This window comes from Bos grunniens, chromosome 27 (assembly GCF_055505025.1).
Source record: "Bos grunniens cultivar Pamir isolate PY7600 chromosome 27, Bosgru_T2T1.0, whole genome shotgun sequence".
Lineage (NCBI taxonomy): Eukaryota > Metazoa > Chordata > Mammalia > Artiodactyla > Bovidae > Bos > Bos grunniens.
The window spans coordinates 16,831,097-16,847,756 of record NC_141191.1 but is presented as its reverse complement, the minus strand read 5'-3'; the positions used below and the strand labels follow the sequence as shown (position 1 = coordinate 16,847,756).

The following is a 16,660-nucleotide window of genomic DNA, read 5'->3' as shown; positions in this document are numbered from 1 at the left end:
CTGAGGGACAACCAGAAAGGCAGGTGACATCAGACACTTCAGATTGGCCCGGGAGAAGCCCAGTGAGGTAATGGATGAGAGACTTTCCATCAACAGCAGTCACTGGGCAGCTTTTGGAGGAAAGAGGCCCCGCTTGAAAAATCAGGAAGAAGTAAGTGGCTCACGTATCAATTAAAAATCCATCCTCTTACCTGTCATGTCAGGAACTACCCAGAGCCCCTCGATGCAGATAGACATCTCAGAGCGAGCCCCCAAAATCCCCCCATCAGTTTAGCTTGAGCCCTGGCCTGTCTTCCTCATGTTGGGCTCTCTCTCCTACTCAGCTTGAACTCCATTATTAAATACCCAAAGGCCACCTCTAGGAGCTGGGTCATCAGGGTTTGTTGCGTAATTGTGCCTTCTGGAGTTTCTGTGTAGTATCAAGGGCAGACTGATTGATCAAATGTTGTCATAGCTGGGATTTGCCCTTGGGATTGGAGAGTTCAATGTTAATCAGTTTTCCAGAAGCCTCCACAAGTGGTCCCTGAAAGAAGGCTGGATTTTCTTTTTCTTCTTGGGTCACTCCTTGAATCCTTTCATAGTTAATTGCATTTTTGATAGGTTTTTTCATCCCTTCAAATAACACAATGGATCACGTGTTTCACGGCTTCTGTCCCATCCCTGGATTCACAATACCAGTGGGGCTCCTGACTTTGGACCGCATCTCCATCCATAACAAAATGTTCGGGTTGGTCAAGCTGGTACTATGCCACTGGACTGCTGCCCACATGCTCTGCTTTTCCTCAGGTCCAGAGCAAGTATTCTAGTAGGACTGTTTGGACATCCTCCCAGTCAAAGGCCAGAGTTAGGGCCTGAAACCCTGCAACAAACTGACTGTTGTCTTCAGTATTACCGGCCCAGTCTTAGCATTGGACTAAATCAGTTCAAGAGGATGGCGCGTGTTCTCGGACTGTCCCTTCACTGCTTGTCACTTCCCTTCAAAAGCATATTTTCTCTGATCCTGGTTGATAGGAAGTCCACTGTGAGTTTACCCTAGGGGCAGTCAGTCTCCCTTCAGGGTGATGAAGGGTGTATGAGACATAGGAACGTGGAGTTTGGGATTGGTCATAGGGATCTGGAAACTTGGTGGCTCTGGGGAAGCAGAGGAGCCTTTGTTTCACCTCTGAAAATTGGGGAAGGTTAAAGGGGATCCCTGGTAGCTTAGAGGTTAAAGCATCTGCCTGCAATGCAGAAGACCTGGGTTCAATCCCTGGGTTGGGAAGATCCCCTGGAGAAGGGAATGGCAACCCACTCCAGTATGCCTGCCTGGAGAATGCCATGGACAGAGGAGTCTGGAGGGCTATAGTCCATGGTGTTGCAAAGAGGTGGCTACGACTGAGCGACTAACACTACTACTACTGAGTATGCGTTCCAGATGTTTCTTATGGCTTAGAAGAGGATCCTGCCATGTTGAGTAACCTGCAACCAAGAGCGCTTCTAGAATTGAAGTCCAGAGTCCTGGAGACAGTCCTTTGGAGGTTTTTGTAGGAGGGAAGTTGGAGTGTCTTCTGAATTCCTTTCTCATCTTATGGGATTTTGAGAGTCTCTGCTCCCTTTCATTCGTAACCTGACATCTCTGGTCAACCCAGGCCCTCCAGTGAGGGGCGCCTGTAGGGGCCATTTGAAGCAGTGCAGTGTGTTGGCCGGACTCCACTTGGGGATCTGTTGTCCATGAAGCTCGTGTCCTGTGACAGTTTTCCCTGTGTTGGAGTGTACTCCTTGATGGGGAGCATCTGTAAAACCTAGGATCTGGGCTGCTTGCAAGTGGCCAGCCCGGTAGTTAGCCTGTCACTGTGTGAGTGCTGGCAAGTGGAGGAGTGAAGGACGTCCTGGAGGTGCAGAGTGAACTCCTGGGGGACTTGCAGGGCCTCTCCGATGGAAATTGAGGTTGGATGCAGTGGAAAAGGCCATGGGTGTTAGACAAGGAGGGCCTGGAGGTGGGAGTATTCCCACAGGGGGTTGTTTGGACCTGGAGTAAGGTGAGAGACTAGACAGCAGAAGAACGCAGACCCTTTCTTCTGTCTGTTGGATGACTTCAGGAAAATCGGGAGAGGGTAATGATTCTATCTGATGCAGGCAACATTGAATTTAGACAATGTTTCCCACGTAATTTAACATACCAAATGAACCCAGTTAGTTTAGGATCTTTCTTTGGGGTGCTCCAGGGACCCTTTGAAGCACCCCAAAGTATCTTTAGGTCAAAAGAACTTTAGTTCAATTTTGATATTTGGGGAGTCTGTCAAAAATCTCAAAGTTTTTTTTTTTTTTTTAAATGGTGTTTAATTTTATTTTTGGCGGTGCTGGGTCTTTGTTGCTGCGGCAGGCTTTCTCTGCTTGCAGCGGGCAGGGGCTCCTCTCATTGCCGTGTGCGGACTTCTCATTGTGGTGCCTCCCCTCATTTCGGAGCACGGGCTCTGAGAGCGTGGCTCAGTGGTTGTGGCTCCTGGGCTCTGGAGCACAGGCTCAGCACTGTGGCGCGCGGACTAGTTGCTCCATGGCACGTGGGATCCTCCCCAACCAGGATCGGGGATGGGACTGGGATCCCCTGCATTGCAGGCTGTTGCTTTTCCACTGAGCCACCAGGGAAGCCTCTCAAAAAGTTTTAAAACACCCAGATAGAATCATAGAGTCAAACAATGACTTGTTGAGCTTAGGTGAAAAAATTCTTCAAAAATAAATACCGATCCCTTAAGGGCATAGGAACTCACATGATCTGATATCAAAAGGCGTATTCCAGCAAAACCTTGTTCCCTTATGAAAGAAAAACCAAATCCAGTCTCACATCAACCTATTCTTAATAAAATGTGTTTATCTCATTTAATCCAACTTGAGAAAATTTTGACCACATACAAAATTCCTTTATCAGTGTTCCTCTTTTACAAGCATTCACTACTTTCTGTAGCCATATTTTGTCCCGTATTCTTTCCCCATTCAGAAATAGCCAGTTCCAGGGCAAAGGCACCTTTTCCCCTTTCAACAATATGCATTTCCATTTCTCATACCGTCTTTTCTGAAAACACACATCCTGTTTTCCTTAAGCAGCCATGAACTGTCTTCTACGTTAGCATTCCATAGGTTGGTGAAGGACATCTCAAGGTGGCACAAAACATCTTTAGTTTTTCTCTCACAAGAAGACAAAAGTTGGTAAATTTGGGCCTGTGTATAAATTAATATTCCCAATATTTTATCTTATTTGAAAAGGCCTGGATTTTCAATGAATTCCTGTCGTTGAACTTAATTTAGTTTCAATTTTCCAAAATTTGCAGAGTGTTTTAAACAAATGTTCAAAACATAATTATTGCTATCAGATCAGATCAGTCTCTTAGTCGTGTCTGACTCTTTGCGACCCCATGAATCACAGCATGCCAGGCCTCCCTGTCCATCTCCAACTCCCGGAGTTCACTCAAACTCATGTCCATCAAGTCGGTGATGCCATCCAGACATCTCATCCTCTGTCGTCCCCTTCTCCTCCTGCCCCCAATCCCTCCTAGCGTCAGAGTCTTTTCCAATGAGTCAACTCTTCGCATGAGGTGGCCAAAGTACTGGAGTTTCAGCTTCAGCATTATTCCTTCCAAAGAACACCCAGGGCTGATCTCTTTCAGAATGGACTGGTTGGATCTCCTTGCAGTCCAAGGGACTCTCAAGAGTCTTCTCCAACACCACAGTTAAAAGCATCAATTCTTCAGCGCTCAGCCTTCTTCACAGTCCAACTCTCACATCCATATATGGCCACAGGAAAAACCATAGCCTTGACTAGACGGACCTTTGTTGGCAACGTAATGTCTCTGCTTTTGAATATGCTATCTAGGTTGGTCATAACTTTTCTTCCAAGGAGCAAGCGTCTTTTAATTTCATGGCTGCAGTCATCATCTGCAGTGATTTTGGAGCCCCCCAAAATAAAGTCTGACACTGTTTCCTCTGTTTCCCCATCTATTTCCCATGAAGTGATGGGACCAGATGCCATGATCTTCGTTTTCTGAATATTGAGCTTTAAGCCAACTTTTTCACTCTCCTCTTACACATTCATCTAGAGGCTTTTCTGCCATAAGGCTGGTGTCATCTGCATATCTGAGGTTATTGATATTTCTCCTGGCAGTCTTGATTCCAGCTTGTGCTTCTTCCAGCCTCACATTTCAGATGATGTACTCTGCATATAAGTTAAATAAGCAGGGTGACAGTATACAGCATTGATGTAACTCCTTTCCCAATTTTGAACCAGTCTGTTGTTCCACGTCTGGTTCTAACTGTTGCTTCTTGACCTGGATACAAGTTTCTAAGGAGGCAGGTCAGGTGGTCTGGTATTTGTATCTCTTTCAGAATTTTCCGTTTGTTGTGATCCACACAAAGGCTTTAGTGTAGTTAGTGTTGAGGCAATATGAGTGCCTGTTTGAAAAGAATTTCCAGATATAGAACATTTCAGAAGGGAGTGGGTTTATTAAGAACAAAGAGCAGAGGTAATATTGACATTGAGAGCACAGTGGACTGACCTCCTGACAGACCAGGGAAAGCCAACCATCTTCATGAGTTAATAGCCAATTTTTATAGCCTCAAGACAAAATTCTTGCTGGAATGGTAGTGTTATTTTTGGGGGCGCTCTAGGGTTCATTGGAAGGACTGATGCTGAAGCTGAATCTCCAGTACTTTGGCCACCTCATGCGAAGAGTTGACTCACTGGAAAAGACTCTGATGCTGGGAGGGATTGGGGGCAGGAGGAGAAGGGGACGACAGAGGATGAGATGGCTGGATGGCATGACTGACTCGATGGACATGAGTTTGGGTAAACTCTGGGAGTTGGTGATGGACAGGGAGGCCTGGCGTGCTGCTATTCACGGGGTCGCAAAGAATCGGACACGACTGAGCGACTGAACTGAACTGAGGGTGTTCACTGGAGTGGCCGTCTTTGCTTAATCGGGAGTCCTGAAGCTTGTTAGGGGTTATCGGGGGCTTCGGTGAGGTCTGTGGCAACCCTAACTGACCTAATCACCACCGGACAGTGCAGCGTTGCCACAGACCTTCATTTGTAAACAGTGCAGTGTCTGCGAAGCGCCGTGAAGCAGAGTGCAGTAAAACGAGGTACTCTTGTATCTTCTTTGAAGCAGTGTCTGTTCACATCCTTCGTTCATTTTGAAATCAGGTTATTTATCTTTTTATTGTTGAGAGGTAAGAGTCCAGCTCATGTGACTGGTTATATATGGAGATTCAAAAATTGGTCTAGTTTTCTTTTTTTTCCCTTGTTATTCCCAGTAGTTTTAAAGTAAGTAAATCCTTTTCTTAGTTGTTGTTCTGTCACTCAGTCATGTCCTACTGACTCTGAGCTCCCCCTAGACTGCAGCACGCCAGGCTTCCCTGTCCTTCCCTTCCCTATCTTCTGGAGCTTGCTCAGACTCATGGCCATCGAGTCAGTGATGCCATCCAACCGTCTCATCCTCTGCTGCTGTCTTCTCCGCCTGCCTTCAATCTTTCCCAGCATCAGGGTCTTTTCCAGTGAGTCAGCTCTTCACATCAGGTGGCCAAAGTATTGAAGCTTCAGTTTCAGCATCAGTCCTTCCAATCCCTAGTTTGAGGTCAGTACCAAGTATATTACTAACTTTAAAATTGTGCAGTTGCTCTGTTCATTATCTAAACAGCTGTTTATTGTGCATTCATGGTGAAGCCTGAGCGTGAACTGGGTGCTTGGCTCTTTCCAGGCACCCCTGCAGCTGTTCCCTCCTCCCTCCCTCCCTCCCTCCCTCCCTGCCTCTCACAGGCCTAGCCCCAGGGCTGAGGCCTCTCCTGTCACCTCTGTTTCCTCAGCAGGTAGGAGCATCCTTCTCAGCATCTCTTCTGTATCTTCCCACCAAGGCCGTTTGGTCTCCTCTCCTGTTTCTTGATTCGAGTGAACTTTTCCTGCTTCTCTCCATGCTCTGGCAGTGCAGAGGGGAGGAGCAGGGAAGGGATGTGCAGGAGGACCTGGATCCTCCCCAAAGGGCCAGTCGTCCACGGGTGTTGAGCCCGCCTTTGCCAGGCACTTTGTGGGGCGAGAGAGTCAGGGGAATGGCCAGGCACCCCGGGCCCTTGGGTTTGGAGTTTGTGCAGTGTCTCCCAGGTAGCGTGTGATGCTCCAGAGGATGATGGAGCAATGTCAGACGTCCTGTTTATGCTTATCTTTTAGCTCATTTAAAAGTTTCTGTATCATCTATAAGGACAGTAAGGTTATAGGATGACTATCCATGCATGTATTGGTGAAACGGTTTACATTTGTTCTTATTGAGGTGTGAGATCAGAAGTAGCCTGTGCAATTGGTTTTGATTTTATTAGCCATGTAAATAGGTTGCTTTGTATGCCAGTGTAAAGAGACAAACTTGATTACTTCCCAGACGACCAGACTTCTAAATATATATGTATTTTTTAATCACTTGTAGACCCTCCTCTACACAGCACAGCTATATATGCTGATGAGGAAGAATTCTCCAAGCAGTGCGGGTCACATCTCCCCTCAACTCCTCAAGAAAAAGAAGCAAAGAGAAGGTATGGGTGGATCACAAGCAGCTGTTTACTCATGGCTAGTGGCATTTCTTAGATGTTCTTTAAGATAGATGCTTACAAGACCAAAGCTTTTTAAAGATCCGTTGAGCCATTTTATGTTTTTCCTCAAGAGAACTGGGACATAAAAACTTAATAATTCAGTAATTGATGTTACTTATAATAACTGTAACTGACACCTGATTATCCTAGAAACATGCCAGTGAAGGTTATTTAGCTTTGAGATACAATGAGGAGAAGAAAGGTTTTAAGAGCGTAGAATTTTAGGTGATTTTACAAATTCTCTTACCCATCACAAACGGGATGTTTTTTGGGGCAGGGTGGGTATAGGGGAAAGAAGCTGATAATCCCAGAGGAAACACAAAGTCTGTTGTAAATTTCAGCTGTGTTGTCCCTTGGGTGCATAGGTTGGAGTTTTATAGATTTCTCTGGGGTTCTGGGTCAGGAAAATCTGTACAAATGACTCAACATAGACAACTTGAGGGCCCACATGGTGAAGAGCTCTTCAGTAGCTATAGTATGAATTATAAACTATTTGCTAGAGCAAGCCCTGACTTAAGGACCTCTGTTAGGTAATAAGTCAGTTTTAGTTACTATATTTTGAGAGTGACAAACTGCATTTTTAAAACAAACACCCCACTTGGGCAGTAGCCTAGATGGGACGTCTGTCCAAGTTTCTCTATCTGGGGATGCCTTGTGGTCCTTGGTCAGTCAGGAGATTCCAGGTTTTCTACCAGATGTTACTGGAAATCAGTAACAAAAGCCAAATATTTGGAAAACTACACGCTTCGTTTTAAACAGTGGTGAATGTAATTTTTCCAGAAGAATTTTTGAATGGGTGACACGTTCACGTGGTTTAAAAAGGTTAATAAGAGCCTTCATCTCCTCTCTGTCATCACTTCGCTCCTGCACCCACCTCTTCCCTTCCCTGCCAGTGGTTTTCTTCTTTTTTGGCTGTCCTGGGTCTCCCTTGCTGCAGGGCTTTCTCTCGTTGCAGAGAGCCTGCTCTCCAGTGGCGGTGGACAGTGCTCGTGGCAGTGGCTTCTCTTGAGGAGCGCGAGCTCCAGGGCGCCGGGGCTCAGCAGCTGCGGCTCCCGCCTCTAGAGCACGGCTCAATAGTTGTGCACAGGTCTAGTTGCTCTGTGATATGTGGGATCTTCCCAGAATAGGGATCGAACCTGTATCCCTTGCATTTGCAGGCAGATTCTTATCCACTGCACCGCCAGGAAAGGAACCCCCCAAACCCAATATTCATTTCTGATGTCTTTTTACAGTTTCTTTGTGTTCTCAAAAGAAGTGTGCGGTCTGGCTGCTTACTGGTTGGTGGAGAGGAAAGTTTGCCTTATTTCAGATGCCAGCAATGGTGCAGGGAGAGGGGTGGACATCTGTCCCAAGGCTGACTCCCCCACCCCTTCGTAAGCAGGGGTGAGAGCTTTCATAGACAGAGTGGGGGACTGCATTCAGAGACAGCACAGTCATCTCCAGCAGTCATCTTCAAAATGGCATCAGTGGTCTAACCGGCGTCATCTTGGTTGGTACAGTTAATCTTCAGTTCCAGGGTTTGTTTGTTGCCATTTCTTTGAGGCCAGTGTGGCAGCTCGTGTTGTGGGTACAGCCTGCTCATCATTTAGTTAACTTCTCCACCTGGGGTTTTAGTGTCTATAAGACAGCTACAGGATATGGCTCAGAACATTACCTTACAGCTCTTGAGAAAGAACTAAAGGTCCTTGGCTGTGCTTAATGACCACATTATTATTAGCCTCCTTTGACTGTTTTCCTTTGTTCCCACATTTCTCACTTCTGTGATTAAACTTATTCAGACTAAAGTTTTCCACAGACGAAAGGCAGGCAGAGGACATGGCCGGGGGCGGGGACCACAGGGTCCTGCTCCGTTTCAGTCCCCCGTTTTCTTTGATATTCTCAGTCTTGAGGAAGGACAGGTACAGAACAGGAAAGGCAATAAACTTTCGTAGTACCTGGACAAACATTTGAAAATTACTAGACATATTACAAAGAGGATTATAATCAAAATGCACCTTTGTACTGTTCTGTCTTCATGATTAAAGCTGATGTACAATGTCTGTTTAATAGGCCACAAACAGGCTGTTTTATTTAGCCTAAAGTTCGGACTTAATCATGTATAGGTCAGAATGACTTCCCCATACCTCAGTATGTGAGCACTTCATCCATCATTTTCCCCTTTTAAGTTGTAGCTCTTTCCATAGAGAGTGTTGATAATCAGTGTATTTTTCCAGCGTTGCCAGAGTGGTTTGCCTGCTCTGGGTCCGTCCATGTCCCTTGGTGCTAGGCCTCCTTTTTATTTATATGCTTGACTAGTTGTCCACATCAGGGGGTACCTACTCAGATACCATGAACAGACTCTGGGCATGTTCATAGGGAAATGTTTTATAGGCCACACATTTTATCGTCTGTACCCAATTTTCACACAAACATTGTACATGTGCTTTAAGCTGTAAAATTAAAGCCAGTAGTGCTATACATCATGAGTAGTTACACTCTGTGACAACTTTACTGGACAATTTTTTCCATCCTGAATATTAGGGTCAAAATATGACTAGAAACAAAACAATTACTTTCCATTAGAAGTGTCTGTTATCAGAATTAGATCAATATTCCAGGAGAATTTTGTTTTTTCAACAAAAAGGAAAAAAAAAATTTAATCTTGCATCAGTTTACTGTTAATAACAGAATTTATATACCTAATTAAATTTAGTCTAATCTTAATCCTGACAGCATACAAAATTTTGTTCTCAAAGTTCCTTTTTTATAAACCTTTTATAATTTTTTGGATCCAAACAAATTTGTCCTGTGTTTCCCTATCCAGAAGCAAACAACTGTAGAACAGTATTGTCATTTTTTTTAACAAAAATATTTCCATTTGTTTATACCTTTTCTTCACCAACAACTCATATCCTGTTTGTTTTACACATAGAAATGTTATCATTTTCACATTTCACAATTTTTAACCCTTGAAACCTTAAGAAAACCAAGTGATTGAAATGGTACACCAGCATTTTCTGATTGGCAAACTTAAGAACATACTCCACAACCTCTGAAAACATACATTTTTTCACAGCATAATTTTTCTTCAGTTGTATAACATGCATGTTTAATAAACCAAAACATCTTTAATTTCCCTCTTGGTCTTAAAAGAAGACAAAAGTAGGTAAACTTAGATTTGTTTGATTTGTAAGTGCTCATATTTTTTTAAGGCAAATTAAATAGAGCTCCTTTACAGATTAACCTCAGCAATATCATCCAAAGACAAAAACACATATTGAGACATAGAAATGTCCAGACCAACAGAGATCTCATTGTTTTATCTTTTCACATTTCGTGAATTAGGCATTGCAATTAAACTTAGCAGTTTATGGATAGTAGTTAGAATAGCCAAACTCACATACTGTATCTTAAAAGGCTTTCCTCCTTTTTTTTTTCCTCTTAGCGTGAAGTTTTATAATTAACCCAGGGCTGGCATTCCAGGCAATGTGGACTGTGGTTGTATTTCAAGGACACAATAAGCCTTAACTTCAGATTTTCTCCTAGGCATATTTTTATTTTCCCAGGGTCTGAAAAAAAGTGTTTTATCAAGCTAGCTTTCCCTAACTGCATATGCAAAAAACTGGTTTTTGTGAATTTCAAGAGTTTCATCCTAACCATTTTTTTTTTCAGAGTCTAAAGAATACTATTGCCAAACATACATAGTCCAAAATAAATCAGCTTTCTTTTTCTTTAGTCATAATTTCCCAGCTCAAATTTTTCTTAATGAATTGAACCTGAATTTCCCATTTTACCTAAGGCAACAGGAGTACCAGTCATACAAATGGAATACATGCTCACACACCAAATGACAAATCTGTCACAAGCTCTCTCTCAGGGTGACCGGTTTAGAGCCTGAAACAAACACTTCCATGACACAAACGGTCCTCAAGGTAATCAGATCTCAGAACCAATTGGGAAGATGTCCGAATGACACTCGGTGCGCACGGATGGTCGTCAGTGGTAGTCAGATGTCAGAACCAGTTAGCAAGAATGCTCAAGTAGCAATTCATGCGAACAAACGGTCCTCATTGGCAGACAGACATCAGAACCAACTGGCAAAAATGCCCAATAGCAGTCAGTGCTCAGAAATGATCCTCAGCATTAGACACACACAACCAACTGGCAGGAGTGCCAGGTAGCACCTCATGTTCCAAACAGTTCTCAACATCAGACACACATCAGAACCAGCTGGCAGGAATACCAAGACAGCGCTTGTTTTTGTTGTTTAGCTGCTCAGTTGTGTCCAGTTCTTTGCAACCCCATGGACTGCACACCAGGCTTCCCTGTCCTAAACTATCTCTTGTGGTTTGCACAAACTCATGCCCATTGAAATTGGTGATGCTATCCAGCCATCTCATCTTCTTTCATTCCCTTCTCCTCCTGCCTTCAATCTTTCCCAGCATCAGGGTCTTTTCCAGTAAGTTGGCTCTTTGCATCAGGAGGCCAAAGGATTAGAGCGTCAGCTTCAGCATCAGTCCTTCCACTGTATATTCAGGGTATATTTCCTTTAGGGTTGATTGGTTGAATCTCCTTGCTGTCCAAGGGACTCTCAAGAGTTTTCCCCGGCATCACAGTTTGAAAGCATTAATTCTTCAGTGTTCTGCCTTCTTTGTGGTCCAACTGTCACATCCTTCCATGACTACTGGAAAACCATAGTTTTGACTGTATGCCCCTTTGTTGGCAAAACGATGTCTCTGCTTTTTAGTACACTGTCTAGATTTGTCACAGCTTCTCTTCCAAGGAGCAAGTCTTTTCATTTGATGACTGCAGTCACCATCTGCAGTGATTTTGGAGCCCAAAAAAGTAGTCTGTCACTGTTTCCACTGTTTCCTCATCTATTTGCTATGAAGTGATGGGACCAGTTTTTTGAACATTGAGTTTTAAGCCAGCTTTTTTTTTCTCTTCTTTGACCTTCATTAAGAGGCTCTTTAGTTCCTCTTCACTTTCTGCCGTTAGGGTGGTGTCATCTGCATATCTGAGGTTATTGATGTTTCTCCCGGCAATCTTGATTCTAGCTTGAGCTTCATCCAGCCTGACATTTCGCATGATGCACTCTGCATAGAAGTTAAATAAGCAGGGTGACAATATATAGCCTTGATATCCTCCTTTCCCAATTTGGAACCAGTCCATTGTTCCATGTCTGATTCTAACTGTTGCTTCTTGACCTGCATACAGGTTTCTCAGGAGGCAGATAAGGTGGTGTGGTATTCCCATCTCTTGAAGAATTTCCCACAGTTTGTTGTGATCCACACAGCCAAAGGCTTTAATGTAGTCAATGGAGGAGAAGTAGATGTTTTTCTGGAATTCTCTTGCTTTTTCTATGATTCAACAGATGTTGGCAATTTGATCTCTGGTTCCTCTGCCTTTTCTAAATCCATCTTGTACATATGGAATTTCTTGGTTCACATTCTGTTGAAACCTAGCTTGAAGGATTTTGAGCATTACCTTGCTAGCATGTGAAATGAGCACAATTGTGCAGTAGTTTTAACATTACTCTTCTTTGGGATTGGAATGAAAACTAACGTTTTCCAGTCCTGTGGCCACTGCTTAGTTTTCCAAATTTGCTGGCATATTGAGTGCAGCACTTTCACAGCATCATCTTTTAGGATTTGAAATAGCTCAGCTAGAATTCCATCACCACTACTAGCTTTGTTTGTAGTGATATTTCCTAAGGCCCACTTAACAATCCAGGATGTCTGACTCTAGGTGAGTGATCACACCTTCATGGTTATCTGGGTCATTAAGATCTTTTTTGTATAGTTCTGTGTATTCTTGCCACCTCTTCTTAATATCTCTGCTTCCTCCTACATCCATACCATTTCTGTTCTTTATTGTGCCCATATTTGCATGAAATGCTCCCTTGGTATCTCCGATTTTCTTGAAGAGATCTCTAGTCTTTCCCATGCTGTTGTTTTTCTCTCTTGCTTTGCACTGTTCACTTAAAAAGGCATTCTCATCTCTCCTTGCTGTTCTTTGGAACTCTGCATTCGTCTTTCCCTTTCTCCTTTGTCTTTCACGTCTCTTCTTTTCTCAATTTATTTGTAAGGCCTCCTCAGACAACCATTTTGCCTTTTTGCATTTGTTTTTCTTGGGGATGGTTTTTATCACCACCTCCTGTTCGATGTTACGAACCTCCGTCCATTGTTCTTCAGTCATTCCGTCTACCAGGTCTAATCCCTTGAGTCTATTTGTCACCTCCAGTGTATAATCATAAGGGATTTGATTTAGGTCATACCTGAAAGGCCAAGTGCTTTTCCCTACTTTCTTCAATTTAAGTCTGAATTTTGCAATAAGGAGTTCATGATCTAAGCCACAGTTAGCTCTTGGTTTTGTTTTTGCTGACTGTATAGAGCTTCTCCGTCTTCAGCTGCAAAGAATATAATCAGTCTGATTTCGGTGTTGACCATTTGGTGATGTCCATGTGTAGTGTTGTCTCTTGTTGTTGAAAGATTGTGTTTCCTGTGACCAGTGCATTCTCTTGGCAAAACTGTTAGCCTTTGCCCTGCTTCATTTTGTACTCCAAGGCCAAACTTGCTGGTTAATCCAGGTATTTCTCGACTTCCTACTTTTGCATTCCAGTCCCCTATGATGAAAAGGACATCTTTTTTTGATGTTAGTTCTAGAAGGTCTTGTAGGTGTTCATAGAACTCTTCAACTTCTTTGGCATTAGTGGTCGGGGCATAGACTTGGATTACCGTGATATTGAATGGTTTGCCTTGGAAACAAACAGAGATCATTCTGTCATTTTTGAGATTGCACCCAAGTACTGCATTTCGGACTCTCTTGTTGACTATGAGGGCTACTCCATTTCTAAGGGATTCTTGCCCACAGTAGTAGATATAATGGTCATTTGAATTAAATTGGCCCAAATAGTACTAGTGCTTACAAACAGTCCTCAGTGGCAGTCAGAACCAGTTGTCAAGAATGCCTGAATGGCACCAGCATGCACAAATGGGCAGGTTGCACACCGGTGGACTTAACCTGGTCTTAGAGCTCGTCAGCTTTTCCCAAATACTAGTTTCCATTCTACCAAGGAAAAGATTAAGCTTGTAGCCAGAGCTGAGCAGGGGAGAAACAGGGAGGATCCTCAAAACAAATGGTTTAGGCAGCTGCTCGAAACGTCCCCACATCCTCTACTCAGGGCTGGCTAGCTACGAGCAGCAAGCTGGTACACCGTCATGGCCACAGCGTCCCCTGGGAATCCCAGGACAGCCAGGCACCATGAAAGCACAGGAGCCAGCCCCACGCTGGGCACCAGAATCTTAACGACAAGGAGTATGTGGGTCTGGCTACTCGCCACTCAAAAGCCAATAAACCAGGTTGGTGGAAAGGAAAGGTTGCTTTATTTTATTATGCCAGCAACTGTGGGGAAGAGGGGCAAACATCTGTCCAAAGGCTGACAAGCAGGGGTGAGAGTTTTTATAGACCGAGTGGCGGCCAGGGACGACATGTAGAAACAGCACAGTCATCTCGAACAGTCATCTTCAATTGGTCATCTGTGGTCTGACCAGCGTCTCCTTGGATGTTGTAGGTGCAGTTAATCTTCAGTTCCAGAGTCTGTCTGTTCCCCTTTTTTGAGGCCAGTTCTTGGAATTATGGCTTCTGATGTTGTGGGTACAGTCTGGTCATCATGTAGTTAACTTCTCCACCTGGGGTTTCAGCATCTGTAAGACAGCGCACAGGATATGGCTCAGAATATTAGCCCTTGAGAAAGAACTAAAGGTCCTTGACTGTGCTTAATGACTACATTATTATTAGTCTCCTTTGACTGTTTTCCTTTGTTTCCACATTTCTCTCTTCTCTGATTAAGCTGATTCTTTGACTAAAGGCGGAGGACATGGCCGGGGGCAAGGACCGCAGGGTCCTGCTCCATTTCATTTGTGCCCGTCAAAGTAAGAGTTCAGAGTTTTTACCTTTTTCAAAAAGACAGGGTACCTTGCCACCTGGCTTTCCCACTCTCTGTGTGTGGCAGAGCCGTGCGTGTCAGTGCACGTGGAGCGCCCTCGTTCTTCTGTTCACAGTCGCGGGTTTCCCATAGTCTGGACCGTCACAGCTTCCTTCCCCAGGCCTGGGTCTGCAGGCAGCTGGGTCGTTCCCAGTCTTCTGTCACCAGCAGTGCCGTAATCAATAAGGTGGTACAGACGCCAGTTCACATGTATATGCCTGTTTCTGTAGAAAAGGAAAGCCTCGGTCACGTGAAACGTGTGATTGTCATAGTTGCTGCCGAGTTCCCACCAGCATGGCATCAGGCTTGGGTTTTTGCCAGGGTGCTGTGCTAGCTCAGTTCTAGTTTGATTTTTCTCATGACTGAGTTAAGTAACCTCTTTTGTATGTGTTACAAGTTCTTGAATTTCTTTCTGCAAGCTCTTTAGATCCTTTTTCCGTGTTTCCCATGTTGGTCATTTTCTTCTGACTTCTATGACTGTGTTTAAACACGAATGAAATTAACCCTGTTTGTCATAGACAGCTCCTGGCTTTCAGGGTTGGGTCAGAGGACTGGCGGTCTGCTGTTGTGTAGGGTAGGGCTGCCCTAGGAGACTGAGCGCTCGGTCCTCCTGAGGGGACCATGGACGTGCTGTGGAGGCGTCAGGCTGCTGCGTCCGCGGGCCGGTACTCAGTCCTCCCGAGGGCACCGTGGGCGTGGTGTGGAGGCGTCAGGCTGCTGCGTCCGCGGGCCGGTACTCAGTCCTCCCGAGGGCACCGTGGGCGTGGTGTGGAGGCGTCAGGCTGCTGTGTCCGCAGGCCGGTGTTCAGTCCTCCCGAGGGCACCGTGGGCGTGGTGTGGAGGTGTCAGGCTGCTGTGTCCACAGGCCGGTGTTCAGTCCTCCCGAGGGCACCATGGGCGTGGTGTAGAGGCGTCAGGCTGCTGCGTCCACAGGCCGGTGCTCAGTCCTCCCCAGGGCACCGTGGGCGTGGTGTGGAGGTGTCAGGCTGCTGCGTCCACAGGCCGGTGCTCAGACCTCCCGAGGGAACCGTGGGCGTGGTGTGGGGGCATCAGGCTGCTGTGTCCATGGGCCGGTGCTCCGTCCTCCCGAGGGGACCGGGGGCGTGCTGTGGAGATGTCAGCTGCTGTGTCCATGGGCCAGTGCTCGGTCCTCCCGAGGGGACCCTAGACGTGCTGTGGAGGTATCAGGCTGCTGTGTCTGCGGTCTGGCGCTCAGGGGAGGGGTTGAACTGGTGATCAGACTGGCGGTTTGACACAGGAGCGGGCTGTGGCCTCGGGTGGGCCTCCCAGGAAGAGATGGTGGCCTGAGATGGGGCAGAGGCCCAGGGCCAGCCCACAGGAGACCTGGCACCTGTCCAGGGGAGGAGGAGCTTGTGGAGGAGAGAGGAGCCCCTGGCTGGAGGGGAAGAAAGAAGCCAGGAGAGGGTGTATTCTCAGGAGGCTGAAGTGCAGTTGATAAGAGAGTCAGATTAAGGCTGAACACTTGCGGTTGTTAGACAGTGTGGACCTCCTCAGTGACCTTGGTTTTGGACGTGTGTGAAGCCCAAACAAAGAGCATCATTTGGATAAGTTGGACAGGGTTTATACATGGATACAGAAGGAAGTCGGGGCGGAAGAGATGCGCGGGGGCAGGGGCGGTGCCAGCACTCAGGAGGCGCCTCTCCTCATCTCTGTCAGACCCTCTCCTCTCCCGCCCCTCCCCCAGTTCCTCTCATGGTTCCCCACACACTGTCCCCAGGGCTCCCTCTGCCCAGCCTCTCTCCCAAGCCCCCAGCGGTCCTCCACGTGGACCACACCCCCCGGACGCTCTCAGGCACCTCGGACTCCACAGAGGCGCCCCCAGGCCCCATCACCGCCCCCTCATCGGTATCAGCAGCCGCTTTGTGTTCTCTGGCTGCATGGTCCTGCTGGCACCCCGGCACCCAGCGGAGTAGTCCGGGCCTCTGCTGGCGCGCCCCTGCTGGCCTCTCTGCTCTGCCTCTGGCTGCCTGCCTTCCCTCCTCGCTGTGCAGTGGCCACGGTCAAGGCTCCTGCCACCCGCCCCTCCTGCCTGCTCCCCGCCTGGTCCTTCTGTCTCTGGAGTCGCGCCCC

General features: G+C 46.1%; 1 protein-coding gene across 5 annotated transcripts in view; it reads left to right on the top strand.

Annotated features, from left to right (window-relative positions):
• Nucleotides 1–16,660, top strand: part of CENPU (centromere protein U) — a 46,620-nt gene that overhangs the window by 15,784 nt on the left and 14,176 nt on the right. For all 5 annotated transcript variants that reach the window (XM_086379993.1, XM_086379992.1, XM_086379990.1 and 2 more), the window contains one exon: nt 6,441–6,546. In XM_086379993.1, the coding sequence (XP_086236119.1) occupies nt 6,441–6,546 (106 nt within the window). The remainder of the gene's footprint in view (nt 1–6,440; nt 6,547–16,660) is intronic.